Source organism: Symphalangus syndactylus, chromosome 9 (genome assembly GCF_028878055.3).
Source record: "Symphalangus syndactylus isolate Jambi chromosome 9, NHGRI_mSymSyn1-v2.1_pri, whole genome shotgun sequence".
In the NCBI taxonomy this organism is placed as follows: Eukaryota; Metazoa; Chordata; class Mammalia; order Primates; family Hylobatidae; genus Symphalangus; species Symphalangus syndactylus.
Genome location: NC_072431.2, coordinates 105,270,104 through 105,297,672, shown reverse-complemented (window position 1 = coordinate 105,297,672; position 27,569 = coordinate 105,270,104). Strand labels below are relative to the sequence as shown.

General features: G+C 46.5%; 2 protein-coding genes across 3 annotated transcripts in view; one reads left to right on the top strand and one right to left on the bottom strand.

Moving 5' to 3' along the window:
- The window catches only part of SPMIP4 (sperm microtubule inner protein 4), a 50,478-nt gene extending 49,891 nt beyond the window's left edge, over positions 1-587 (bottom strand). The window contains exon 1 of one of the 2 annotated variants that reach the window (XM_055293615.2): positions 195-587. The gene's annotated coding sequence lies outside the window, so the exon portion shown is untranslated. The remainder of the gene's footprint in view (positions 1-194) is intronic. The other variant, XM_055293616.2, reaches the window with a different exon arrangement.
- Positions 586-27,284, top strand: LOC129490754 (uncharacterized). The gene is made up of 6 exons (XM_063609726.1): positions 586-977; positions 1,402-1,465; positions 7,811-7,967; positions 13,767-13,826; positions 14,379-14,528; positions 27,079-27,284. The coding sequence occupies exons 1-6, from the start codon at positions 711-713 to the stop codon at positions 27,107-27,109; spliced, it is 729 nt and encodes a 242-aa protein (XP_063465796.1). The 5' UTR covers positions 586-710; the 3' UTR covers positions 27,110-27,284.
- Positions 27,285-27,569: the final 285 nt, after the last annotated feature.

The window sequence follows — 27,569 nt, the reverse complement described above, 5'->3', positions numbered from 1 at the left end:
CAGTGGTGCACCACGAACGGGACCCTAAAGGGGATTCCCGGTTTCCAACTGCGTCGGGGAGAGTCCCACCTCTCCCTCGGACTTGGGGGAAGGCCACGAGGCGGCGTAGCTGGGACCAAGAGTGCCGGGGGCCGAGGCCGAGCCTCGCAGGCTGTCATCGCCCTGGGAGCGGTGCCTCGGGGGTCTGGACATACCTGGGACATGAGCCTGGGGGCGCTGCGGGACCGCGCTTCCCCTCCCCTCCCCGCAGCTGGCGGCCTTCGCGGGCCGAGGAATTTTGAGTCGTCCGCACCTGCGGCCCGGTGGCGCTGGCAGGCAGGGGCGGGGGCGGGAGAAGGACGGCGGGCAGGCCGGGGTGGGGTGGGGCTGGGGGCGCTTGTGACGGTGGCCGTGACCGCGGCATTAGGTGATGCGTCCTTGAGGGGCTGGGGGCTTCCGGGCGGCGAGCGGGGCGCAGTAGGCGGATCTTAGAGACCTCAGAGGAAACCAGCCCAGCGCTACGGGACTGGCAAGAACGCGAAGAGGGACCGAGAGTGAAGAGAGCGCAAGGCGCCGGGTCGGGGGCTAGAGGGGCTCTTCCGCCTTGCGGCCCCTGGCCCCGCCTCCCGGTCCCTTGCCCCGCCCCTCTCGGCTCACCGCCCTGCCTCCTGTCGGAGCCCGCCTTGCCCCACCCGCGCCCCGCCCCCAGGCGCCCTCTAGCGGAGGCGGCGATGGCGATATCAGTTTCTTTTTCCAGGGCTGCCAGGTCTGGAGCTGTCTCAGGACCGGCCAGGGAGCTCTCTCATGTGGACTGGGCGGAGGAAGAGCTCCGGTCCAGTGGAGTCCCTGGTGAGGTCGGAGCATCCGTCCTGTCCTCCCTCCCCAGGTCACCTCGCAAAAACTGGGGACAGTGTGGCCAGATCGAGGGTGGAGTCTGCAGGATTCTGAAATTGCAGCCCCTGGCATGGCGCCCTAACAGAGTCTCTGCTCCTTCCCTGGTAGGTGCGGACGTGGTTAAGTCCTTTACTTGCCTCGTCCCCAGGGCCTAGCCCTACCTTGATTACCTCAGTTTTCCCCAAAAGATACAAATGTGAGCCACAAATCTGCACCTACAGGGTCATGAGTTCCTGTGATGGCTGAGAACAAGGGATGTCACCCCTCCTCCCCACCTGCCCCCCCATCAAGTAATGACATGTGGGGAGGTTAGGGTGTGTGTATGATATGTGTGATATGGTTAGGTTTTGTGTCCCCACTCAAATCTCATCTTGAATTGTAATCCCCATATTCCCCACGTGTCAAAGGAGTGACGAGGTGGAAGTAATTGGATCATGGGGGCAGTTTCCCCCATGCTGTTCTCGTAATGGTGAGTGAATTCTCACGAGATCTGGTGGTTTTATAAGAGGCTCTTCCCCCTTCTCTCAGCACTTCTCCTTCCTGCTGCCTTGTGAAGAAGGTAGCTGCTTCTCTGTGGCCTTCTGCCATGATTGTAAGTTTCCTGAGGCCTCTGCAGCCGTGTGAGATTGTGAGTCAACTAAACCTCTTTCGTTTATAAATTACCCAGTCTTGGGCAGTTCTTTATAGCATTGTGAGAAAAGACTAATACAGTGTGGGAGGCTAGAACTGAGCCTGCAGGAACCAGAAGGTGAGAGTGAGAATGACCACCTCTGAGAAGAAGGGCGTTGAAACTGTGTGCCAAAGAGTTAAAGAAAACAGTCATAGAAATTCTCGAGTTTACAGGATGGTAGATAAAAGAAACAAATTGCTGAAATGCTGAAATGCCTGGGCTTGTAGGTTAATAAAACTGGCTGAAATCCATTGGAACCTATAAGGCCAACTAGAGTCTGCACAGACCCAGCTTGCTGACCTTACAGCTGAATTTCTACTGCATGTTTCATACTAACTCCTCACTGAATTTGCACGTGGAACCCTTAGGTAGCATGAAGAGATAAGAGCACATGCCCAAGGACTTTCCAGGCTTCCTCTTTCCTTCCACCAAGCAGCTGCTAATCCCAGAATCCACACTCAAAACCATTTCTAATAAAATAATTGCCCTAAAGTCAGCACAGGGAGACAGATTTGAGCTGGACTTCCTATTTCTTTGTTGGTTGACATGCAATAAAGGTTTTTATTTTATCAAGAACCCAGTGTTATAGTATTGACTTCTAGTGCCTCGGGCAGCGAGCCTCCTTTGCTTGGTAACAGTATGATGGTGCCTTTGCCATTCTCTGCCTACTTTACAACTTTTTACAAACCAACTAGTGGGCATTCATTTTGTGCTGTGCCTTCTATGTGAGTGTTACCTGGAGTAGGGGAAGAAAGGTGTATTGAAGTAGGCACAGTGGTAATTTTGTAGTCTTGGTTTGTTTCTTAGTTCCCGCACCTCTGCCAACCTTCCAATAGTTACCACCCACTAAGCCTGGAGGAATAGATCCTGCTGGAGACAAGAGTTGTGTATTAGGTGAAATTGGCTTTTATCTTTGACATCTTTATGTGCCCTCCAATTTCTGGTAGTTCATTTTAAGCTTTTGCCCCTTTTCTTCTCCTGTGTTTTCAGGATCTCCCATTAAATTCCTTGTCTCCCCAGCCCATTTCATGTCTCCAGTCTTCCAGTACTTTCCATACTTCACCTTTTTCTTATCCTCAACCTTAGTCCTGTTTTCCCATGGCTTGATTCTTCCTAGGAGGAGTAACTGAGCTTGATAGATTTAATCAGAGGCATCTGATGAAGATGCATCACTAGCCATGTATGTACATGGATGGTGGTGACACTGGAGAAGGTGTGTCAACTCCAGGTTGAATGATCAGGATATGTGGTGATAGCCTCCAGGTTCTAGGGGGTTCGAAATTTTATTTTAGGTCAGATGAGTGTAAAAGGCAGAAAAATGTAATTATTTTTATCATTATTTTTCAAATAAAATTTACAGGCAAGAAAAATTCATTGTCAGATCATTGTGAAACAATTGTTTTCTTTGAAAATGCTTCTCCATCTGAAATTCTCAGGGATATCAGGATTGGGTCTATTTGTTTGACTAACACTCTTTACTCTTAGCTTTTGTGGTTTAACTCACTCCATCTCAGCCAGCAGGTGATGTGGATGTGACCTCAACAACACAAAGTAGCCTCCTATCCAGGGTTGCTCAAGTGACTGACTTCTTAGGTATAACATGGCCAGGGGATCAGTAGCCTCAGATTGCCTTCTTTTGACTTCTCACATGTTGATCTTGTCACCACCTCATTTTGCTAGTAATCCTTCAAGCAGGGAAGATGAAATTTGGTAATGAAAATAATATATGCTTAGAATACTGGGGGTTGACGACAATTCCAAATCACGGTTAGACCTTTCACCTTCAGGTAAAGAATAAGTAGGAGGTAGACAATAACACACAGCATGATTACAGTCTATAACCTTTCTTTTAAGTCTGTTATAGAGACCAGTAAAATGAATGAAGAGGTCAGTAACATGACTTTTTTTTCTTTTTGAAACAGAGTCTCTGTCCCCCAGGCTGGAGTACAATGGTGTGATTTCAGCTCACTGCAACCTCTGCCTCCCCAGTTCGAGCAATTCTCCTGCCTCAGCCTCCCAAGTAGTTGGTATTACGAGCCCTTGCCACCACACCTGGCTAATTTTTTGTATTTTTAGTAGAGACGGGGTTTTGCCATGTTGGCTAGGCTGGTCTCGGACTCCTGACCTTAGGTGATCCGTCCGCCTTGGTCTCCCAAAGTGCTGGGATTACAGGCGTGAGTCGTGCACCTGGCCCAGTGAATATTTTTTACATGAAAAAGAATTTGGAGTCTGGTGCCTTGCTTAGAAGATGTGTTGGAAAGTTTCTCAGTAATGTTAAAATATGCATCTTTAAAAATTGAAAAACTTAAAGCCTTGTTGATTTCAGTGTATGTATCTTCTTAGTAGGATGACAATTAAAAGTATGTATATTCTGTTGGCTTTAAACTACAAATGGGTTAAATGACACTGCAATACTTTTTTTGTACTAAATAATTTAACCTAAGTTCAGTACTTTAAATTCTTCTCAAAACATATTTTCTTTCTTTCATAGTTGTTTATTATAAAAATGCAATCAGCTTTTTTGTAGATGTCATTTCAATTTTTTTCTTGAAGAGAGTTATTTTTAAAGAGCATTGTAATCTCAACAGTCTTTATGGTTGTAGTCATGTCAACTATGATCAATTAAGCCTAGAAATGTAATGTACAGCACAAAGATTATAATTCAGAATATTGTATTGCATACCAAAATTTTTCTAAGAATGTAGATTTTAGATGTTCTCCCCCCTCCAATAAATATTTACTATGTGAAAAACAATAATAATATATATATTTTTTTGCCTTGAGTAGCTAAGGAACTAGGTGGTCATTTAGTAGTGAACACTGAAGTGACGTTGATGCACACATTTATAAAATGTACTATTTAGTAAACAGTCACCAGTTACCTAGAATGCATCAGGGGTTGTCCTAGCACCTACAGTCTATGGGGACATGGAGCCGTGGAGAGTCATAATCAGTGAGGTAAGTGCTCAACTGGGGCCAGTGATCTTGCTGTAGGGGTCCATGGTCACCTAACCAAGACTCTTGTGCTTCTGATATTATTCCCCTGGAAATGTCTGAAAAGCAATGTAAGGTTCCCCTATTTAGAAACATGATCATCAGAACCCTTTAGCGAGGTGACCCGGCCATGTGCTCTTGGTTACATGCAATTGTTTGTCCTTGTGGCCTCCATGGCATCTTTCCATTTATCTTTCTTTGCATCTTCCTACACGGATATTCTAACATTTTGTTCCACGAATTTGAGTTCCTTCTGGGTAGCATTTTTCTCTCTAATCTTAAACCTCTGCTCAGAAGGCTCAGTGGTCAGTCTCTATCCCTCTGTCATAATTCAATTTCTTTGAACTATGACCTATATACAGACAGCCCCATGCACTATCCCTACTGTCTAGTTGAGTGAAGTTATGTAGAATATGTATTCCACATATGAATTAAGTTCCACTACTTAAGTTTCTTCTTCACTTATCCACACACAGAGATATGGATGAAATGTGTATTGGATAGACAGGGTGGGCATGGCGCTTCCAGATGCAACTGACAGGAAGACATGCTGTCCCCCAGGGGCTCCAGCTGATGAGGACACTCCGAGAGCATCCTGTGATGTTGCATTCTGCACTCAGGGCATGGTGATACCTAGTCAGGGAGGGAGGTTGTAGGGGCTTCCTGGGGTGTACCTGGCCCACCATATGTTCAGCTGTCTTACCAGAAAAATATTGACACAATCATTCTCTATATGAAAAAGGTAATCAGTTACCCTACTCAGTCATTTGGGTATTATGTGGGCTTTCTTGGCAAGATTGAAGTTGTGGGGCTTCAATCTTACAAAGCATTACAAATCCAAGTGCTGTGATTTCTCATCACGTTAAAATAATGAGGAGACCCTCTGCTGAAATGAGGAGTGTCTTCACATGGCTTTTTTTTTTTTTTTTTTTTTTTGAGATGGAGTCTTGCTCTGTCACCAGGCTGGAGTGCACTGGCGAGATCTTGGCTCACTGCAACCTCTGCCTGCTGGGTTCACGCCATTCTCCTGCCTCAGCCTCCTGAGTAGCTGGGATTACAGGCGCGTGCCACCATGCCCAGCTAATTTTTGTATTTTTAGTAGAGATGTGGTTTCACCTTGTTGGCCAGGTTGGTCTTGATCTCTTGACCTCATGATCTGCCCGCCTTGGCCTCCCAAAGTGCTGGGATTACAGGCGAGAGCCACCGCGCCTGGCCTCACGTGGCCTTTTAAAGCATTGGCCCTGGGTTCCTCGGGTCTCTGCTGGGTGAATGTGCTCTTCCCTTGGAGACTCCCCATCTTTGGAGCACACAGACGTTAATCCCAGAGACATGGTCTGTCCCCGGGTGATGACAACAGGCAGAAGGCCAACAAGCCCAAACACTGCAGCTGCCTCATAGATCAGATCTTCACTGGTGGGCTGCAGTCGGACGTCACCTGTCAAGTCTGCCAGTAAGTGACAGGCCATGTGCTTGGTGCCATCGAAACCCACCGAGGCTGTGCTGACATCTCCCAGTCTCCAGAACTACCAGTCTCCAGAACTGTGTGTGCTCTGAGAGGTCTTTAAGGAGGCTACAAGAGAAATGGTTAACAGACGCCCTGAGAGCGAAGGTCGTGGGGTAGAGGTGCTTCCTCTTGGGGAGATCCTGGGGCGGGTGTCCCGGTGGGATGCGAGACCTCCGTGTGGAGGTCTTGGCTGTCGTCCACAGCCAGTAGTGTGTTCTTGGAAGCTTCCCCCACCATTTCTCTTCCTTTAGTCCTTGACCAGGAAACAAAAAAAATAACCCCCTTCAAGAAGGGGTGGATCACGCATGGCAGATTATTTACATATGTGCTTTGAAGTGTGTTAGTTTTCATTATTTTATGGTTTCCCATTCCATTTTCTCTACGTAGCGGCCCTAATTCTTTTGAGGTGTGGTCTTTGCTTATAGCTCCAAGCATTGAGTGCAGGAAGAATCTACTGCTTTGTTAGATTAGAGGGACCCTCTCAACCAACCTCAGTGCACGCTGCTGGGTTTTGTTTTTATTTTTAGGCATGGGGTTTTATGTTGCCCAGGCTGGCCTTGAACCCCTGGGCTCAAGCAATCCTCCCACCTCAGCCTCCCAAGTAGCTTGAACTACAGGTGTGTGCCATGGTGCCTGGCTCTGTTCTTTACTCCAGTTGAAGTTTTAAAAACCCTGGACATGATCCACTAAAACAATTTCAGAACTCATAGTGGATTGCCACCTGCAGTCTGCATAAGACCAATGAAAAACGGGGAAGACCACAGCTGGCCATGTCACAGATGCAATTTTCTGTAAGGAGCATAGACCGTTAGGGGCCTTGGCTTTAAGCATTAGAAACCCAGTTTGCTCTGAGCAGTTTTGACCTCCTCGCTGGCCCTCAACTACTGAATTCCGTCAGCAGGAGATTGTCTCAGATTTAAATCCTGTATAAATATCGAGAGCAAATTTCCCAGTCTGCGAGTTTTTGTTTTCACTGTTGTCACATAAATCTCTAGCAAGGAACTGGCCTTGTGAAATGCAGCATTAAATGTCCAGCTGGGGGCTGGGCGCTGTGGCTCATGCCTGTAATCCCAGCACTTTGAGAGGCCGAGGCAGACGTGTCACCTGAGGTCAGGAGTTCAAGACCAGCTTGGCCAACATGGCAAAACCCCGTCTTTTCTAAAAATACAAAAAATTATCCGGGCGTGGTGGCGGGCACCTGTAATCCCAGCTACTTGGGAGGCTGAGGCAGGAGAATCACTTGTACCTGGGAGGCGGAGGCTGCAGTGAGTCAAGATGGCACCACTGCACTCCAGCCTGGGTGATGTAGTGAGACTCTGCCAAAAAAAAAAAAAAAAAAAAAGGCCAGCCTGGCTGGGGCACACTCTGTGAAGTGTGCAAGAGGTCTCCAGTGTCACCTAGATTGCAGGCCCCAGGTTCCAGATGCAGCTGAAATAGACCTGTGGATTCAGAGCCTCTGAAGGGGCCCATGAGTTTATCCACTTCCAAAGCCCCTTAGTGACTATGTTGGTCTCCAGGCTAGGAAGCCCTTGCTTGAGGAGCAGCCCTTGGCTTTAGGGTTCACACACACCCCTCCCCGGGGCCACCTTGGGAGCCAGGACAGGTCGGGTGTGAGCACTGCTGCTCTTGATCCATCCCACCGTCCCAAGTGTCCCTGAGACAAAGGGTGCCGCAGGGAAAGGGTGTGGGCGCAGCCTCCTCCCCAGGATGCCTCTGGAGCTGGGAGGGCATCAGTCCTCATGGGCATTGTTCCCTCTCTTTGCTTCCAGCAGTCTCCACTGCCATAGACCCCTTCTGGGACATCAGCTTGGATCTGCCCAGCTGTTCCACCCCATTCTGGCCCCTGAGACCAGGGAGCAAAGGCAGCATGGTGAACAAGGAAAGCAATGTGTCTGGGAACCACCACAATCACGGACTGCCTCGAAGGTGAGAAGCCTGCCTGCGCCCACATGGAAGGGGCATGTCTTCCTGTTGGGAAGGCTGTACTAGATCAGGACCAAAAGAGGGCTTTTCTTTCACATGCCCAGGACAGAGCCTGAGCAAAGATGTAGCATTAGCCTGGGTTGGTCTCTCGTGCTAGTTTGTCTTTTGTTTTGGCCGGTCACTCGATATTTCTGTTCCCCAGCTTTGCACAGTGCCGAGTGTCGGTGTCAGCAGCTGCTATTCCAACCTCCTCATGTAAATGAATTGAGAGCCAAACTGGACGCTCCTTTAGCCTTTGTGGTAAACACTGACCCTGGAGTGTGAGCTGAGAAACGTCCAGCTCTCTCCCTGTGGTCCACAGCCTTCTCTGCACGTGATTAAAACTTAGTTGTGATGTTCTGTGCTTAGGGCCATTTTTGAAATTGTTCATTTACTGCTTTAGTGGGGATAAGTAATAAGATTTAGGAAGCTTTTTTTTTTTTAATGTATTTAAGTAGCTATAGCATACAATTTTAAAAGCAGTAGAAAACCTTCCTAAACTGTCTAGTGTTTTATAGTCTTTGTTTTATTTGCATTAATTAAAGGTAATACAGAAGAGTCCTTGTTGAGTGGAAGTATTCCTTAGAAGAGGTATATTGGTTTCTGTCTGGCTGCATAGTCAACAGGACCAAAGTTGCATGTTTATTTTATTTTTTGAGATAGGGTCTTGCTCTGTTGCATAGGCTGGAGTGCAGTGGCATGATCACAGCTCACTGCAGCCTCAATCTCTTGGGCTCACATCACCCTCTTGCCTCAGCCTCCCCAGTAGTTGGGACTACAGGTGCGTGCCACCAAGCCCAGCTAATTTTGTGATTTAAAAAAAATTTTTTTTTTTTTTTTGGTTGAGACAGAGTCGTGCCACATTGCTCAGGCTGGTCTTGAACTCCTGAGCTCAAGTGATCCTTTCAACATGGCCTCCCAAAATGCTGGTATTACAGACATGAGCCACTGTACCCTGCCAAAAGTTTGCATGTTTAGAATTTTGAAAGCATCAACTTTGTAACACTAAGTCCACATAATAAAATAGGGTATCACATTTTTAATTCAGAAACGATGGAAACCAGAACCTTCTTAAAGAAGGTCTTTGCAACTAAATTAAACTTAGTCGTAAATTCCAATAAAATGAAAGTGTTGGCCAGGTGCGGTGGCTCATGCCTGTAATCCCAACACTTTGGGAGGCCGAGGCAGATGGATCAGGAGGTCAGGAGTTCGAGAAGATCCTGGCCAACATGGTGAAACCCTGCCTCTACTAAAAATACAAAAAGTTAGCCAGGTGTGGTGGCAGTCACCTGTAATCCCAGCTATTCGGGAGGCTGAGGCAGGAGAATCACTTGAACCTGGGAGGCGGGGGTTGCAGTGAGCCGAGACTGTGCCATTGCACTCCAGCCTGGGCAACAGAGTGAGACTCCATCTCAAAAAAAAAAAAAAAAAAAAAAAACCATTGCTAAAACAGTAGGCCATGAGGGAGAAACCACACTTCACAAACTACAATGTGTAGGAAGCCTGTGTTGTTAGAAGAGACCTGGCATGGTGCTGGCTCCTGGGAAGGTGGAGGAGAGGGAGAGCACACCCTTTTCCACTTTATATTGCAAGCGAAGACTCCTTTTGAGTCCTATGGAGAGCAGATCCCAAAGCTAGCAAGGAAGCAGGCACCACTTTGCTTAGAGGTCTTCTCATCTTGTCCTAGGTGAGATGGCGGAATTTCCAAGCCATAAACAAAGGCTTTCCACACATAGTTTTGAAAAGATTGAGATTTTTGCTAGTGTTTCAGCTTTAAAATTTGATGTGTGCTTTGTTGAATCATCTGTTCCGTGGGTTTTGTCGGTGGCAGCTGCCACCCGTGCCAGATGCACTTCTAACATAGCCCTCCTACCTCTTGCCTCTGCACCATCAGGAAATTACCTTTCCCAGCCCTCTCTCCTCTCTACATTAAACTGCTCATGTTGAGATCATTGTAGATTCACATGCAGTTGTAAGAAGCAATCTGCTACCCCTTGCCCCGGTTCCCCGATGGTGACATCCTGCAGTGCTGTGGTGCGGTGCCCTAGCTGGGATACAGAGACGTTCATGCAGAAAGTACCAGCATCTTCATCACCTCCTCCCTCACCACTTGCTCTGTAACCCCAGCCAGCGGGGACTCCTTCTCCATTTCCATAAACCTGACATTTCCAGAATGTCATGTCAACTGAATCATACAACAGGGAGCCCTTTGGGATTGGCTTTTCTTGCTTATCATAACTCTCTGGGGATGCATCCAGGGTGCGGCTGGGGTCAGTAGTTCCTTCCTTTTCGCTGCTGACTTGTGTTCCATGGTACAGATGTTCCACAATTTCTTTATTCATCCATGGGAAGAAATGAGGTTGTTTCCAGTTTTGTGATTATTATGAGTAACATTGTGGTACACATTTGTGGACAGTTTTTGTGTGAACATTAGTTTTCATTTTTCTGGCTCAAGTTTGACTGCGGGGTCATATGGTACTTGGAAAATTATCACTTCCCCAGGTCTTTTCTTGAAACAAAATATTTAAGATAAATATTCTTTAAAGAGATAGGCAGCAAAGGTGGAAAACATTTTCTCTTTTTTTTGTTGTGAAATTGTAAGCATTCATAGTTGTATGTGGGTGTTTTTGGTAGGAAAATCAACCCATTGAAAGAGATAAAATACTCCTTTCCTCTCTTTTTCCTGTCTCTTACATCTCCCTTACCACTCCTGCCTTTTTAAAACACCTTGTAGATTCACCAGACCAGAGTACTTGGGTAGCAGTGCCAAGATCAAGCAAAGTGATTGCCATAAGTAACAGGAGTCCACGAATCAGCTCAACATGAAGAAACTGCCCATTGTAGCCTGTTCCTATCTCAAAATAGTTGGCTTTCCAGAAAGCCAACTCTAGTGGCAGACTCGGTTTTTAGCCCACAGTACAACTTGCAGCCTCTTGGTTTGGTGTGCAGTTTTTGTTTTTGTTTTTTTTTTTTTTTGAGACACAGGCTCACTCTGTCACCTAGGCTGGAGTACAGTGGCACAATCCGGCTCACTGCAACCTTTGCCTACTGGGTTCAAGCGATTTTTCTGCCTCAGCCTCCTGAGTAGCTGGAATTGCAGACGTGAATCACCACGCCTGGCAAATTTTTGTATTATCAGAGACGGGGTTTCTTCATGTTGCCCAGGCTGGTCTTGAACTCCTGACTTCTGGTGATTTGCCTGCCTCGGCCTCCCAAAGTGCTGGGATTACAGGCGTGAGCCACCATGCCTGGCCAACATTTTTTATAATTGCGGCAAGTCAGCAAGAGCACAGAGGAAACAAGAGGGTGTGAGTGAATTGTCCTTCTGTCTGTGCTGTGGTGAACAAAAGCAGTGGCCTCACAGTGAAAGTAGGAAGTGAGCTACACTTCTAGGGGAGGGGAGTGGTCGTGAGAGAGTGGTTGTGTTTTTATTACTTCTGCCCAAATTCCTCCAGCTACTCCCTCCTGAGGTTTTCTGTTTTTCTTTTACTTTAGAACAAAGGCCCTCAGCATTCGGATCCAGTACAGGAGTTGGCAAGCTCTTTCTCTAAAGGCCCAGATAGTGAAGGTGCCAGGCTCCATGGGCCACATGCGATCATACAGTCTCTGTTGCATGTTCTTCTTTCATTTTACAGCTCTTTAAATGTGGAAAGCACCCATTCCTAGCTCACTGGCTGGAATGCGTGACTCCCGATCTAGGCAAAAGACTGTCTACTGTCTGGTGAAAGAAGCAAGTTGTTCATTTATTCTGCCACGGGTCATGGGTCTTTGTTTGGTTGCCTGTGCTTTGCTGAGTTTGCTGTGAGATTACTTTTTGTATCCTTGGTGTTATCACGGAACAATCCCATCATTTGAAGACTTGACTGGAACCCTGTAAATGAGGACTTGCATGGATTACCATTGTGTTATTGAATCTGTAATTCCAGTTGTAGCTAAAAGGCAATTCAGTAAAATACAATGAGATACACAGACACATGTTATCGGAGGAAGCCCCTGAAGACTCTAGTGACATTTCTAGCCTTCTTTTCTCTTCTCTCTGCCTTTTCCTATTTCTGCAGTGATTTGAACACTCAGCCAAGCTGTGGCAGAAGATCACCACGCACATGTTCCTTCCCCTGGAGCTGGACATGGCCTCCAGGTAGGCGGGGGTGTTGGCCTGTTCTGTGTCCACAGGGACTGTGATCAGGACAGGAACCCAGCTCGGAGCTCCTGTGATAAGATGACTGTTGATATTAATATAAACCCCACCTTCCAAAAACCTATTTATCCTAATCTTAAGATAAGACACATTTTAATGAGTTTTTTTTTTCCAGATACACTGTTTTTGCTTTGAATGTTTCTCTAACAATTTTGGATCCACTTTCAAACTGGCAAAGTCATCAAGGTGGGATCACAGCGAGAAGGCAGAGCTTTAATTGGCGGAACAGGTGTTGAAGTACAGACAGACATCGTTGCTTTTGCAGTTGTAGATTGCATTTTCCTTTTCAAATATGTAATATCGTGGGGCCCTTGGAATTTAAGCCTCCAGAATACCATGCCGTTTACTAATGTGTGAGACACATATGAGTTTCCTATGGATCTGTGACAAACAACCAAAAACTTGGAAGCTTAGAACCACAGGAATTAATTTTCTCACAGTTCTAGAGGTCAGGAATCTGAAATCAAGGGGTTGGCAGGGCCCCACTTCCTACAAAGGGTCTAGGGGGATTCCATTCCTCACAGCCTCCAGCTGCTGGTGTTTCCACATGTTCCTTCTGTAGCCGTGTCCCTTTCCTGGCTTCCTGGTCACACGGCCGGCTCCCTTGAGTGTGTGTCCAATCTCCCTCTGCTTCTCTGTCAGAAACAGTGGTCATTGGATTTGGGGCCCAGGCAGATCATTCCAGGAGTGTCTCATCTCGATATCCTTACCTTGATTCCATCTGCAAATACCGTTTTCACAAATGAGGTCCTGGTCTCAGGTTCTGAGGGTTGAGACGTGGATGTTATGATTTGGAGGATGTTATTTTTTAGAGGGCCACCGTCCCAGTGCCAGCACTGTGAAAAGCATGTTGCCTTTTGTTAGTTATCAGCCTCTTCCTGGTGTCCTTTCTCATGGCTGTCCCATCCATTTTGTGGCACACAGATGTCCTCTTGAATAAAACAAGATCACCAGAGTCAGAGCTCCATGTTGTCAGCCTGACGATGACGTCACATGCTGAGGGAGGTGACAGTACTGTTGCTAAGGTCAGGGTCTCAAAGATCTTGTGTTTTTGGCCAACCACAGCCATGGGAAAACACGGAAATAACGCATGGGACTTCCTGTTCCCAGCACCCGCGTCTCCCCCATCTCACCAGGAGAGGTGCCGGTCATGAAATAATGAGCAGCAATCTTTGCCCCTTTTGAGGAAGCAGCTGTCTAGGTTGTGGAATGGATTTGACTTACCCTTTTCAAATGAACCCTTTACATGTGAGAGGAAGAGTGCCTTCACCATCTCTGTGTCACAAACCAAACTCACATTTGTCCCAGATCCAATTCCCATCACCAGGCCCATTCAGGACCCACGTTGGAAGGGCCAGGGGCCAGGCCAGGTGACTCCAGGACCCAGATGTGCTCTGCCTTGGTATCCTCACAAAACGTGGGTTTATTTCTACCTGAAACATAAAGTGCACCCCAGTGCAGTGTGTGCGTGGTCGGGCCTGGATAAGCGTTGATATCATGAGAGCCTTGTGTCTCTGTGTCTGATGATTTTAAATGATGCTGAATTCTGCTGTTGTTTGTTATAGCAAAGAGAGCAGGATGAATGGACAGTCCCAGCAGCCCATGGACAGTCTCAATAACAACAAGTAAGTGGTGCTCAGCAGTGCGGGTGTCAGGGGCCTCTGGCGGAGAGCCAAGGGTGGGCTCCTGTCTGCCCTGCAGGGCGCCCAGCAGAGCTCCTGCCACTGACCAGCTTCCTGCCTGGCTGCTCGCGGCTCTGCTAGGAGAGGCTGCTCCATGCGGCGCCACAGATGCTCCCTCCTGTTGGGGGAGCCCATCTCAACTCCTGGCTTCTGGGAGAAGGGAGCTTCCATCTGGAAAGCTTAGTGTCCATTCTTCTTGCCTTGGCGTTGTAGAAAGGATGAAAGGCTGGGGTATTCCAGGATCCCCACTGCTGACTGCAGTCACCACTTCCACTAGATGCGGTTCCAGGAAGCAGCTGGACCTGGGTGAGAGCCAAGCAGGGTGACCAGGCTCTCCTTGTCCCTGTAGCCTCCTGTGCATCAGCCTGAGTCCATGGGGATCGACAGCCAGGCCCACGGGCCTCCCCTTCCCTGCCCGGGCTGCCTGGTTTCTGACGGTGATGAGTGACAGCACTGAGTCAGCTGAGCTCTCCCTCTCCTTTTCTCCTGCACTAGGTATTCCTTATTTGCTGTCATTAACTATCAAGGGACCTTGGAGAGTGGTCACCACACCAGCTTTATCCCACAGCACAAAGATCAGTGGTTCAAGTGTGACGATGCCATTATCACCAAGGCCAGCATCAAGGATGTGCTGGACAGTGAAGGGTGCATGCCGTGTGGTGGGAGGAAGGCCCTGGGGCAGGGGAGGCCCCGCGGTGGCAGTGCTGCTTCCCCTCCGGTATAGCTGAGACCAACCCACATCTAAGCCTAGAACCGCTCGAAGGTGTTGACCTTCATTTGCCGAAGTAATGAGGGCCTGCTCTGGATAGGATGCCAGCCCCAACGAGCTCACAGGAGGGAGAGAAGCTGCCTGACTGAAGGCCCTCTCTGGAGGTGTTCCCTTAACGCAGAGAACACCTGAGCAGTTGTTTTTTTAATCGCATGACCTGAACACATCAGTTCTTTATCAGCTCCTCTCTTCTTTCCCAGTTTCATTCCTTCAGGGCACAGAAACCTGTTGACCCTACACGGATCAAGGGGACCCCAGCTGTCAGGAACTCCCTGAGGCCTTTGCACTTCACATTCTGAGCAACATGGGCGCCCCCTTGAGAGGTTTTATTTGGAAGGCTCTGTGGGATGCTGGATAGCCTTCAGGGTGACAAGGTGGATCTGGGCTGGACCCCCATGATCCTTGAAAGCAGTGGGCCCCACACAAGGGCGGGGCTGTCATGGGTGGGAGAGAGGCTGTGTGAGGCCAGATGAGGCAATGGGTGACCTTGTGGCAGGTGGGAGTGGTGGTCAAGCTGCGGTGATGGGCAGGGCCAGTGCCACCAGCCACCTACACACTCGTTCCTCCTTGGAGACCGAAAAGCCAAAACCTTCCAGCCGTGAAATCAGGCCTGGCAGACCTGTGCAGAGCACAGAGCATGCATGCTTTTGTGTAGGGCAGGTTGTTCTGGCTTTCCCGTCTTAGGAGTCAGATGCGAGCATCCTCCCTCTCTCTGCCTCTGCAGGTACTTGCTGTTCTATCACAGTTCCTGGAATAGAATAGATTTATCTGCAGCTGGTCAGAAAAAATGAAAGCAATGCATTGGCAAGCCTCACAAAGTGATACCCCCCCATCCACCCCCTGCCTCCCCGGCCTGGTGACACTGTCTCCCATGCAGATGTGGCCCCTCTGCACCTGGGACCTGTGGGGTCAGGATAGACCACATGGATGGGGAGGCTCCAGGAACTGTGCTGAAGATGGATCAGGTGATGGTTGTGCTCTGGGTGGGAGGAGCAACGTGCACCCATCACCAGGACATCTCATGTGCTCCTCATAAGGGCCGGGGGGTGTGGGTAGCAGGAGACAGGGGCCTCACAGCATGGAATGACCTCTGCTTGGCATTCCCTAACACTCAGTACAGAAAGGCCCCTGTCTGCTGTAAGATTATGGGTTCTTTAGGCAGTAAGTCGAAGACACAGAGATGGTGTGAGGGACAGAGGACCTTGCAGATGCCTTTCTGTTCAAGAGTTTTAGCGTTAAATACGGAGAGTATGGAACTCTTCACCTCAGTTTTCTCAGCAGCTGTGAAGCAGCCCCCAGAGCTTTGGGACTGAGGACACGATGCTGGGTTTCCAAGTGTGTCTGCTCTGCAGATAACTTAGCATCAAGCTGCAGGTGGAAGCATCTCACAGATTTCTAGAAACAGGCATTTTCTTTCTTTCTTTTTTGTTTTTCGAGATAGAGTTTCATTCTTGTTGCCCAGGCTGGAGTGCAGTGGCACAATCTCGGCTCAGTGTAACCTCTGCCTCCTGGGTTCAAGTGATTCTCTCCTGCCTCAGCCTCCCGAGTAGCTGGGATTACAGGTGCCCACCACCACGCCTGGCCAATTTTTGTATTTTTAGTAGAGACGGGGTTTCACCATGTTGGCCAGGCTGGTCTCGAGCTCCTGACCTCAGGTGATCCATCCACCCCAGCCTCCCAAAGTGCTGGGATTACAAGTGTGAGCCACTGCGCCCGGCCTAAAAAGACATTTTCTTATCGCTCCCCCTTTCCTCTCATTTTCCACAAAGGTGAACTTCATAAATGTAACACTAGTGAAGTGAGTGAATTACTGTTTATACTGAAATTTAGATAGCTTCTCCTTTAGTCTCGAGAGTGAGTCTTGCTTTTTAATCAGTGCTGCTTATGTTGCCCCTGCCCTGTGCACCTGGCTCCCCTCTGGACAGCTTGGTGTCTGCTGGTGGCTGGCAGTGGGCGCAGTGCAGGAGTCGAGCTGCAGCTCACAACATGTCTCTGTCATCTCAGTCTGGAGTAAATGCAGCATTGCTGGTGTCTGATTGTTCCTTCTCTCGTATTTTCCTTCTCGGCTTTCTGTCTCATTGCCTGGCTGCTGCTGCCTGGTGGCCAGTGTGTTGGCTGCAAAGCTGGAGTGGCCTCGGGTGGAGCCTGCGTCTTGTGGTGTCTGCCTCGGCTGTACATTTGGTGTACTTTCAGGCATAGTGGGGGTAAAATGACATCATGACCAAACTTGTCAGCAGAGCCGAAAGAGGAAGTAGAAGGATATGCATTGTTCCTTATAAGGTATCTTGCATGTATCTATGTATTCAAACTCAAACATGATGGTTTGTCCATTTGTCCACTGTGAAATTACAAACTAGGGACAAGGGGGAGGAAAAATACTTAATATAATTTATGAAACAACCATGTCTCAAGCTGTGCTCGTCCTGGGAGCCCTGTCTGCATCTGAACCAAGGGCTCTTCAGTCCTGCCAAGAATAGGGTCCCCTGTCTCAGGGGTGGGCAGATGTTTTCATAGACAGCCAGGCAGTGAACACTGTCGGCTCTGTGGGCTATATGGTCTCTGCCATATATTACAGAAGTGTGGCTGTGTCGGGTACAACTCTTAGACACAGAAATCTGAATTGCATATAATGTTCAGTGTCAAGAAACTTAGATTTTTTTTTAAACTATTTAACAATGTGAAAACTATTCTTAGCTCACAGGCCACAGGGAAGCTGGTGGGGACCACATCCAGCTCTTTAGCCGGTTAGGCTGGGGAGGGGCCAGTGACAGTGGCAGCTGAGTAGCTACTCACTGCTCAGTATAGAAAACATCAGAGCACAGGACACGGCGATCGTTCCTGGCAGAAACATCATGTGCGGCAGAAGCCTTAGAGTACTCATGTGCTCAGTTCATTTTCTGTTGTTTTTCTGCATTTAAAGAATTCAAGAGGAAGCATGCTTTGTAATAAGAATTATCAGAGAAATAGGGATGGGCCCAGATTTTCCGAAGTGGCCCCACATGACCAAGTTCTGCTGTTCGTGTGGCAGTGCTGTAAAGATCTCTTTTTTACAGAGCTTTTTTATAAGAGCTCTCTTTTAATCAGGAACAAATCTAATGACAAAGAGAGTTGACTGAAGTTGGCCTGCAGGATTGCAAGCCGGATAGCGCCTTTCTTGAAGGCTTGCCACCTCAGGGCACCCTGCTTTACTGGGGTGTCCTCTGAAGAGTGTGGAAGGCAGGTGTGAGGGCCTTGGGCCTTTCTAGTAGCTGCTGTGGTTTGGTCAAACCTTGCCTCCCCACGTTCCCCTGGGCCCCTTCCTGTCTCCATTTGGATTCAGGGGTGGCTGTTGCTCTGAGAACATTGGAACTGGGAAGAGAGATGGAGTCACATGCATTCCTGGTGGGCATTATTCTAAACTTTTGTATCCAAGTTAATCCCCTATTCACTGTGACATTGCCGTTTCGGGGTTCAGGAAATCTCTCCTTTTAGCCCCCGATCTGGCTATGAAATTCAGGAAACCTGTTCTCCCATTACCTAGTAATCACCTCATGTAGGCGTAAATTGTGACAAAGTGCACCTGACCACTTAGGGACCCCCTGGTGACCCCCCCAACACATTCCCACCAGTGTATTAAAGATCGCCTGCATGTCTGAGATGCTGGCTGTCCTTTCAGCGCTTCACAGCAAGTCAAATGGGCTTTCCGGCTTCAGATGCCTGAAGGGAATGCTTTGAGGCGGGTGATGCGTTGGGAGTGTGGGTTGCCTCCCTCCAGCCCTGGGGCCCTCCATGGGCCTGGACTCCCTGGCAGGCACTGGAACCTGCCTGGACTTTCTCTCTAGTGCCAGTACCACTGCAACATATAGACCCGAGAGCTGTTGTATTTTGGCTTGGTGTGTATGCTTTTCATTGTGTAAAATTGCTGTTCTTTTGACAGTTTGACTGTTTTGTTTACTGTAAGTTTGAAAATAAAAATTAAGAAAAAAATTCCAATGACTGAGCTGTGGTTGGAGACTTTATTTACCAAGATGTTTGCCCCTTCCTTTCCCCTCTCATTTTCAGGAGCTGTTTGACTCCTCTTCCTCCCCAGTGGCTTACAGTGTTTCCTATGTCATAATTAAGCTATACTTTGTTCTGAAAACTGGCTGCTTCTCCTTTTATTGACACAAGCAGTCAAAGAGAGGGCGGCAGGAGGGAGAAGAGCCAGGGCAGACTGGCCAGGATGGGGGCATTCCTGGTCTGAGTCAGTGGCCAGAGCTGCAGCCTCAATTTGCGCCCGAAGACTTGTTTGGGTGTCGAGAAGGCCATGCACTCACATTTCTTCCCTTTCTGTGACTGGCCTGCTGCTGGCTGACCCTTGTTCCTTTTTTCATGGGCAGGCGACGACATCCAGGATTCAGGACAGCCATGGACCTTCAGACTTGGGTGTGCGTGAAAGCCACCGAGGCCCTTGATGTGCAGGAATCCTTGCCAGGCTTGGATTGCAAGACCTGGGCTGTGGTATAGCAAAGTGCATTTTGTAGCAAGCTCCCTGCATGATTGGAGAGTGGCAAATGGAAAGAAATACTATAGTCAGTGGGGAGAAAATGTGCACAGCTATTTAAGTGCATGATTCTGTGACAGTCACGAGGCCGTGGTGGATGTCTATGAAGTGCTCTCCCACCTGCCCCCACACACTTCCCCTGACCTCAGTGAGTCAGGACTCTCCTGCTTGGTCTCATCTTCAGTTAGCCTCTAAGAATTAAATAGCTCTCCCCCTCCATGTTCAGGTGCCTCTTTTGCAAACCTCTATGGCAAGTTATTTGACTTCCTTTACATGGAAACACTAAGGGGTACCAGAGAATATCCCAGGTCCCAGACTTAATGCTTTTTCCATGTTAAATACACCATTTTTTGTGTGCCCTCTGGGGAGGCTTCACTCTACCTGGGTCCTGAGACCTGCAAACCAGTGAAGCTCCGTTTCTCCAGGACAGGAATAGGAAAACTTTGTGACTGAAATATTAGGCGCAATACAGGCCAGGCTGGGGGAGGACAAGGCTTCTGTCCTAGGAGGGCTGATGACATGGGCCCCTGGAGCTGAGCTGCAGGGCTGGGGAGGGCCAGTCTGTCTCCTTTGCAGATGGGCCCAATGCCAGGGGATGCCCTTGAGGACCCTCGCTCCAGATTGGCTGAGAAAAAAAGAAACAGACGTGGTCAGCATCTTCACTGAGCCCATCGGGTCCCCTCAGGGATGAGCCCCACAGGCCTGGGCCTCTGGAGTCCTCAGGGTCCCTGTGTGGCCCCCTGGTCTGAGACTGAGGATACCTCTGCAGGCTGCTGATCCCAGAGGGAGTGCTGTGTGCAGCCTGGGGTTGGGGAGCTTTTTGGGGTGGGGGAGCCTCAAGTCACTCCTGGTTTGGCAGCCCTGATTCATAACTCAGATGAGGGAGGCCTTCACTGTCACCCAGCCCGCTTGCCACCTCACACGGAGGCCTGTCTCCACAGTGGTGAAAAGGCCCTGGGCACGGGGCCCCCTCTGCCCTCGAGGGCGTCTACTCCATGCCAGGGCTGGACCCATCCCACACCTGGCTGAACTCTTGTTTCTGGCTCTGGGCCAGGGGATCTCCCCATGCCCTCTGCCTGTATTCTCTCTGGGCCAGGAACTCTGATTCTCTTGTCTCCCTGGCTTGCTGTCTTGACACCCTTGGAGGGGCACTCAAGAGTGAGGGGTCCCTGCTGCTCTCTAAGGAGGTGGGGGTGGGAGCTTCCACAGATGGGTCTGACTGCCCCAGTGCCCTTTAGGGCCCTTCAAGGGGAAGAGGGGGACAAAGTGGAAAGTGGAGAAGGGGTGTAGCCTCCCCAACCCTATCTGCCCAGCATGTCCAGCACACATGTGCTCAGCACCTGCCCTGAGGACCGGCAGACCCATGTGACTTTCTTAGAGGAGGAAGAGGAAGTGCAGAAGGAAGCTCCAGGTTAGTGTCACTGGTGGAGGGTGTCCAGGTTCTTGGCGTCTTGAACAAAGAATTGGACAAAATGCACAAACAAAGCAAGGAAGGAATGAAGGGATTTACTGAAAATGAAAGTACTCTCTACAGTCTGGGCAAGGGCCCAAGCATGGGGGCTTAAGGGCCCCGTTATAGAATTTTTGGGAGCTTAAATATCCTTTAGAGGATTCTATTGGTTACTTGGTGTATGCTTTATGTAAATTGAGAGGATGAATTAAAGTTACAAAGTCATTTACTTGGTGTATGCCCTATGCAGAGGATATTTGCTGTCATAGCTGAAGTGTGAATCGGCCTCATGTTCCCTGCCTCCAGACCCTACTTTACTGCCTCATTTTCCCCCTGAAAGATGTGATTCCCATACATCTTTCTGGGAGACAGAAGGACCAATGGTCTTTCTTCTGTAACTGCTTTATGCTGGCTTGGGGCCTAGTCCCTACCTATTGGGGATCACAGAACTCTCACCCTGCTCTGTCTAGTGGAGGCAGAGTAGCTTCTTGATGGCCAGGGGTGGTGTCTTCACCTGGAACTGGCTGGAACCTTCGTTGCATGACTATCTGAAGCTTGATGGTCTCTAGGTGAGAGGAAATGAATTTGGTTAAAAGATTTAATGGGAACTTCAGCGGGTGGATATCTATGTTGTCAGGAATGTTTGTTATAGAAATTTGCAGGAGAAAAAACAAACCCTGGTCTGTTCTAGAATCTGTGTGTTTCCTTAAACTCTTAGCACAGATAACTCCCTTTTGGCTTGGTTTGTTCTGCTGGGGCCTAGTGCGTGAGCTTAGTCCAAAACAATGGCCTTGCAGAATTTTGTTTAAAAATATTCCCCCTTTGTGGTCAGGTTCTCACTTAGTTGAGAGTGTGACCAAAACTTAGGGCCTTAGCGCCACTCTCAGTTACCATCATTTTGGGTTTCCGGTCTCAGCACATCATTGGTAGGTTGCAGTGTCCTCAAGGTTGCACATTTCTTTCAGCTCTTGTCATTCTGGTTGAAGGGAGACCATGTGATGTTCTAGACATGGCTGCATGCAAGCATTTAAAACCTTAGAGAGAATACAGTGCACCAGGGAGACTATTCTTATAACTATTGGGAGGATATTACAAAGAGTTTGGAGTATAATACAAAGAGTTTGGAGGTCCCCATAAGTCAAACATCCTAAAATCAAATAGAGCAAAGAATGAGCTAGATAAAAAGTCTACTCACTTAACAAGTAGTCTCTTTGTTAATCCCCTACCACTGAATTTCTATAATTTTCACCTGATGTATTTTTCCATCGGCCACAAGTGCCAGCAGTGGCACAGATACTTCTTGTTCAGCCAATTCTATTACAACTTTCACAAGAGAATTTTAAGTTTCTTGTGTCCTTTATGGTATAATTTACTATAGAGTCCATCACGAGGGATACATTTCTAATCATTGCTTTTTTTACTTTAAACCATGGAAAAAGGGCCTAACAAATGATGCCCCTCTAGAATAGTGAAGACCTCCTGGCAGTGTTCTTTTTAACCCATGATATGGGTTAAAAGGAATGAACCAATGTTTTGTTCATAACTGATTATGAGGCAATGTATGTACCATTAAAGTTTTGTAACTACATTGCGTCTTCATCTTTTATCTATCAAAGTATAAGTTTATCCATGTATAAGGCTGGCTGTAAACTTCTTCACAAGTAAAAGTATACCCCATAAGTGCACATAACAGACTGACCCCCTATCCACTTCTATTGTTTATAGAGGCGTAAGCAAGAAAAAATATTCAAAGAGTTTCATGATAATAGAAGTCTTAATCTGTGAACGTGGAAAAAGCTGTTCACATCAAGATGCCATCTTCTTCTGGGGAGAAACTTTCCTGGCTAGTTTTACCTTAAGGATTTCAATGGGTGTACAGTTCCAAGAGTGATGAGGTACCCTTCTCAGTTGTGAGATTATGAACCCAAAGTTCAAGGTCCTGAAGTTTTGTAATAGTGAGGATGGCAAGGACAGTTTTTCTTTGATGTTCTCAGAAGATCCAAACCATAAAAAGTTTTCTTTACCTGGTGAAACTACACTGTAGCATAATAATCTACTGTGATAACATCAGCCCTCTGGCATGGGAAAGCTTTTTTTTTTTTTGGAAACAGAGAGTCTTGCTGTGTCACCCAGGTTGGAGTGCAATGGTACGATCTCGGCTCACTGCAACCTCTGCCTCCTAGATTCAAGTGATTCTCCTGCCTCATCCTTCTGAGTAGCTGGGATTACAGGCACCCTCCACCATGGCTGGCTAACTTTTTGTATTTTTAGCAGAGGCAGGATTTCGCCATTTTGGCCAGGCTGGTCTCGAACTCCTGACCTCAGGTGATCCACCTGCCTCAGCCTCCCAAAGTGCTGGGATTACAGGCGTGAGCCACCGTGCCTGGCCAAGAAAGCTTTTATACAACCAGAAAACATGCACTGAAAATAACAACTGAGTGAAATTCCTTTACGAAATGTTCAAATGGCCCACCAGGTGACCAAATGTACCTGAAGCTTTAATTGTTTTCCCACAACTATAGAGCCAAACATTGGTTATAAACTATTTTAGTAATTTGTAAGTTACTACATGAATGTATTCACTTTGGATTATTTTATCTTTTCCATGATGAGTCATGGAATGCAGAATTTTCAGTAGATGAAGGGGTGGCCTGCCCCTCCACACCTGTGGGTATTTCTAGTCAGGTGGGACGAGAGACTGAGAAAAGAAATAAGACACAGAGACAAAGTATAGAGAAACAACAGTAGGCCCAGGGGACTGGCGCTCGGCATACCGAGGACCTGCACTGGCACTGGTCTCTGAGTTCCCTCAGTTTTTATTGATTATTATCTTCATTATTTCAGCAAAAAGGAATGTAGTAGGAGGGCAGGGTGACAATAAGGAGAAGGTCAGCAACAAACATGTGAGCAAAAGAATCTATGTCATAATTAAGTTCAAGGGAAGGTACTATGCCTGGATGTGCACGTAGGCCAGATTTATGTTTCTCTCCACCCAAACATCTCAGTGGAGTAAAGAATAACAAGGCAGCATTGCTGCAAACACGTCTCGCCTCCCACCATAGGGCGGTTTTTCTCCTATCTCAGAATTGAACAAATGTACAATCGGGCTTTATACCAAGACATTCAGTTCCCAGGGGCAGGCAGGAGACAGTGGCCTTCCTCTATCTCAGCTGCAAGAGGCTTTCCTCTTTTACTAATCCACCTCAGCACAGACCCTTTATGGGGGGTCGGGCTGGGGGATGGTCAGGTCTTTCTCATCCCATGAGGCCATATTTCAGAATATCACATGGGGAGAAAGCTTGGACAATACCAGCTTTCAAGGGCAGAGGTCCCTGCGGCTTTCCGCGGTGCATTGTGCCCCTGGTTTATTGAGACCAGAGAATAGTGATGACTTTTACCAAGTATACTGCTTGTAAACATTTTGTTAACAAGGCATGGCCTGCACAGCCCTAGATCCCTTAAACCTTGATTTCATGCAACACACGTTTTTGTGAGCTCCAGGTTGGGTCAAAGTGGCTGGGGCAAAGTGGTTGGGGCAAAGCTACAAATTAACAACATCTCAGCAAAGCAATTGTTTTAAAGTACAGCTCTTTTTCAAAATGGAGTCTCTTATGTCTTTCCTTTCTACATAGACACAGTAACAGTCTGATCTCTCTTTCTTTTCCCTACAATAATAAAAGCTTTAAGGACTCAAGAAGGACAAGGTGGTCATCCTGGTTCTCCACGAGTCCATGCTTATTAACATTAGACGTATATCCTCTCGAATATCAGTTGTTTTTCTAAATTAGGTGCATAGCACTGATAACTGATGAGTTATCAAAGGTAATTTGACTTAGACTGTGAAGTTTATTCAAATTGTATATCTAAACAATTTCAGTATCAGCTGGTTTAACATGAGAATCTGACTTTTCTTGGCATTTAATTTTTTTTTTGTTCTACTTGGGTTAGTAGCTTTATACAAGGAAATTTGGTTATTTCTGTGGTTTACAGTAACTTAACATAATAACCATAATTATAATTGATAGCATATACTTACACATTAGAATTTTAGAAATCCCATACAATTTTGGAATATATGTTAGTATTATTCACAAAAATATAACCTAAAGAAGATTGAACATCATTTTGGCAATCCATATACCTAAACATGTTTACTTCTTTTCCAGATGTTTTCAAGGGCCCTCTGATCCATTCAAAAAGTTAGGCACCAGGAAAGAAAGTTTTAAAACTGAAGTTTGATTTTGGAATTCCAGATTACCACAAATTATTTATTTTGCTAAAATGATAACTCAGAAATTTTAAATAAGCAAAAACCTTTTATAATATTTTACAAAAAAAAATTCTACTGTTCTTACACACCTTGCATGTAAAACTGTTTCTAGTAGTCTTAATTACATGTTATAATGGTGACTCTCAGCAATTTTAATTTTAACGTAAAACCTGGTAAGTTATGTTCTGATAAGGTTTGATTATTTCCAGCATTAGCTAGGGATGCGGCCACCTCCACATGTCCTCAGGCCTTACCTGGGGGAAAACAGACAAGTGAAACAATTTTCAAAAGCTAAAGAAGCAGTTTATGACCTTAAAGCATTTAGCAAACCTAATATTTGAACATAACTTAGGCCACATGTTTACATTTCGAAGGCATTTGTATTTTACCAACAATCTTTAAAACTGTCTTTATTTCCCAAAGATTACTCAAGTCACATGAACTAAATAAAAGTCATTACATTTTTCACTTTTCTGACAAAATATTTGATTTAAGCTCTTATTATTATTAAACCAATTAATTAAAGCTCTTTTGTATTAATTAAAACTTTACAGAGGAGATAAACAGTGACTTTTACTATTTATTTAACCAGTTTGTGCAGACAGAAAGAGGCCAGTGACTGGCTGGTAAGAAATTCTTACCCTTTTGCCAGCATGCCACGTTTCTGGGTTCTCTCTCCCTGAGCGGCCCTAGTTGACCCCGCTTGACTGTGTGCAAACAAACACATTGCCATGAATTAAGAATATTCACAAATAGTTTACTAATTTTGGAGAAATTAGGCAGACAGAGAGAGAAATGTGACCAAATTCTATTTATTAGAGTATATTCGACACACTTAAAGTATCAGGGAGCCTAGAATCCAAAAAATTAGTTTAAGGATAGAAAGCTGGTGTGCTCCATTAACTCCTGTGGCCCAACAAATGCAGTGTAGAAATTCCAGATAAATGGAACAAATAATGATTTGCCAGAAATGCATAGGAAACAAAATAACTATTCACAGAACCAAGTAAAAGCCTTCCACTAGGAACTAAAAAAAAAAATCATGGTTTTATATATATGCGTACACATATACATACACACAAAGCTAGAGGAGAATAAACAGCAAATGAATGAAAACTAGAAGCAGAAACAAAAAACAGGAGACCAACCCTAAATTTTCCTACTCAATATACCTTGGAGGCTACAGTGTTACCGATCCCCAAAACCCATATATTACATATTTTATTCCTGATACACAATTTAATATCCTTAAGTTCATCAATATTATTATAAATTCTGTGCAATTAAGAAATTCAGTTTAGGCACAAGAGCAATAAGTACTCTAGCACTATCCAAGCAAAACGGTAAACAGTGTGAAGTAATGCAAGCATGTATGTGAAATTTGGCTCCACACTAAACCCAGCTTCATGCTTAACTATATTTAAAAAAGAATTGCCAAACTGCTGATTCATTTCTTTACAATACTTCTTATTTGACTTTAATCAAGACTTGGCTTTAACAATGAAAATGTTAATTAGCCAAATGTCTCCAATTCTCTATCAGGTTTTAAAGAATATTTTATTATTTAAACTTTTTTCGCATCTTTCTCCCCCACGTAATGATTCCTCAGTACATTGTCTCATAAATAACATTTTCAAATCTGTAATTTGAACTAACTTTCCAATAACTTCTCAATTAGACAAAATTATTCTTTTTTTCACTAATAACATAACCCTTTCTAGCATATTTTGTATACAGAAGTATGTGTCAACTGGAATTTTTATTCTTAGTAACCTAAAACTTTAGTGAAACCCTAAAAAGCAAGAAATCCTGCACTATCAGATACGGACATTTATAGATAAAAACAATTCCACAACCTTTTCCCAGAGTGTTTCTGGGAGGGACGGTCACCCTGAGTCTTCTCCAGGACCAAGTCCCCAGAGTTCTCTTGTTCTTTTTCTGTGACCCAGGAAAACGAAGCCCGTTCCTGTATTGACAGCTGGGAATTGTGGAGTCTGCCATCACTCCTCTTGAGATGGGGTCTCCACTAGCACAGAGGCTGCTTTAGAGTCAATAGATCATTTCTTCCCCAAACCAAACACCCTCTTTGCTTGGCTGGTGTTGTTCCTAAGGCAGCTTCACTGGTGAGACTGAGTGAGGATTGAAGTAGAATAGAGCACTCACCAGATGCCTTGCTTCCTACAGAAAACTGGATATCTTTGTGGTCCCTGAATGATCCCAGGAGACTGATCCTATAAAGACGTCCGGTCCCTGACCCCATCTGCCTCCAGGTGCCCAGAACAGCCTATTGTGGGCCTTCACTCTTGGCAGGTGGACGCCGTTGTTTCAGCTAAGGTTGAGAACTACCAACCTGGATAATTTGAGCAAAATATTGAGGACCAAATAAATATGGCTGGGAGAAATCTTGTCCTCATCCATCTCGTTTATTCCAAAAATAAATTTTGAGAAGCTTCCAAAATCACATGTAATGTGGTAAGATGTTTGAACTTTTATGGGATCAGGGAGAGGGGAAACTTTGGAAAGAGGGGAGGGATCTCAGAGAGGGTAACCTTTGAACTGAGGATTGTAGGATAAGGAACATCTCCTCTGACCTGAGTGAGAATGGAGGAAATAGCATTCCTGGCAGAGGGAAAAGCCAGGCAAACCCCTCAGGGCAGGAATGAAAAGTGGAGGAC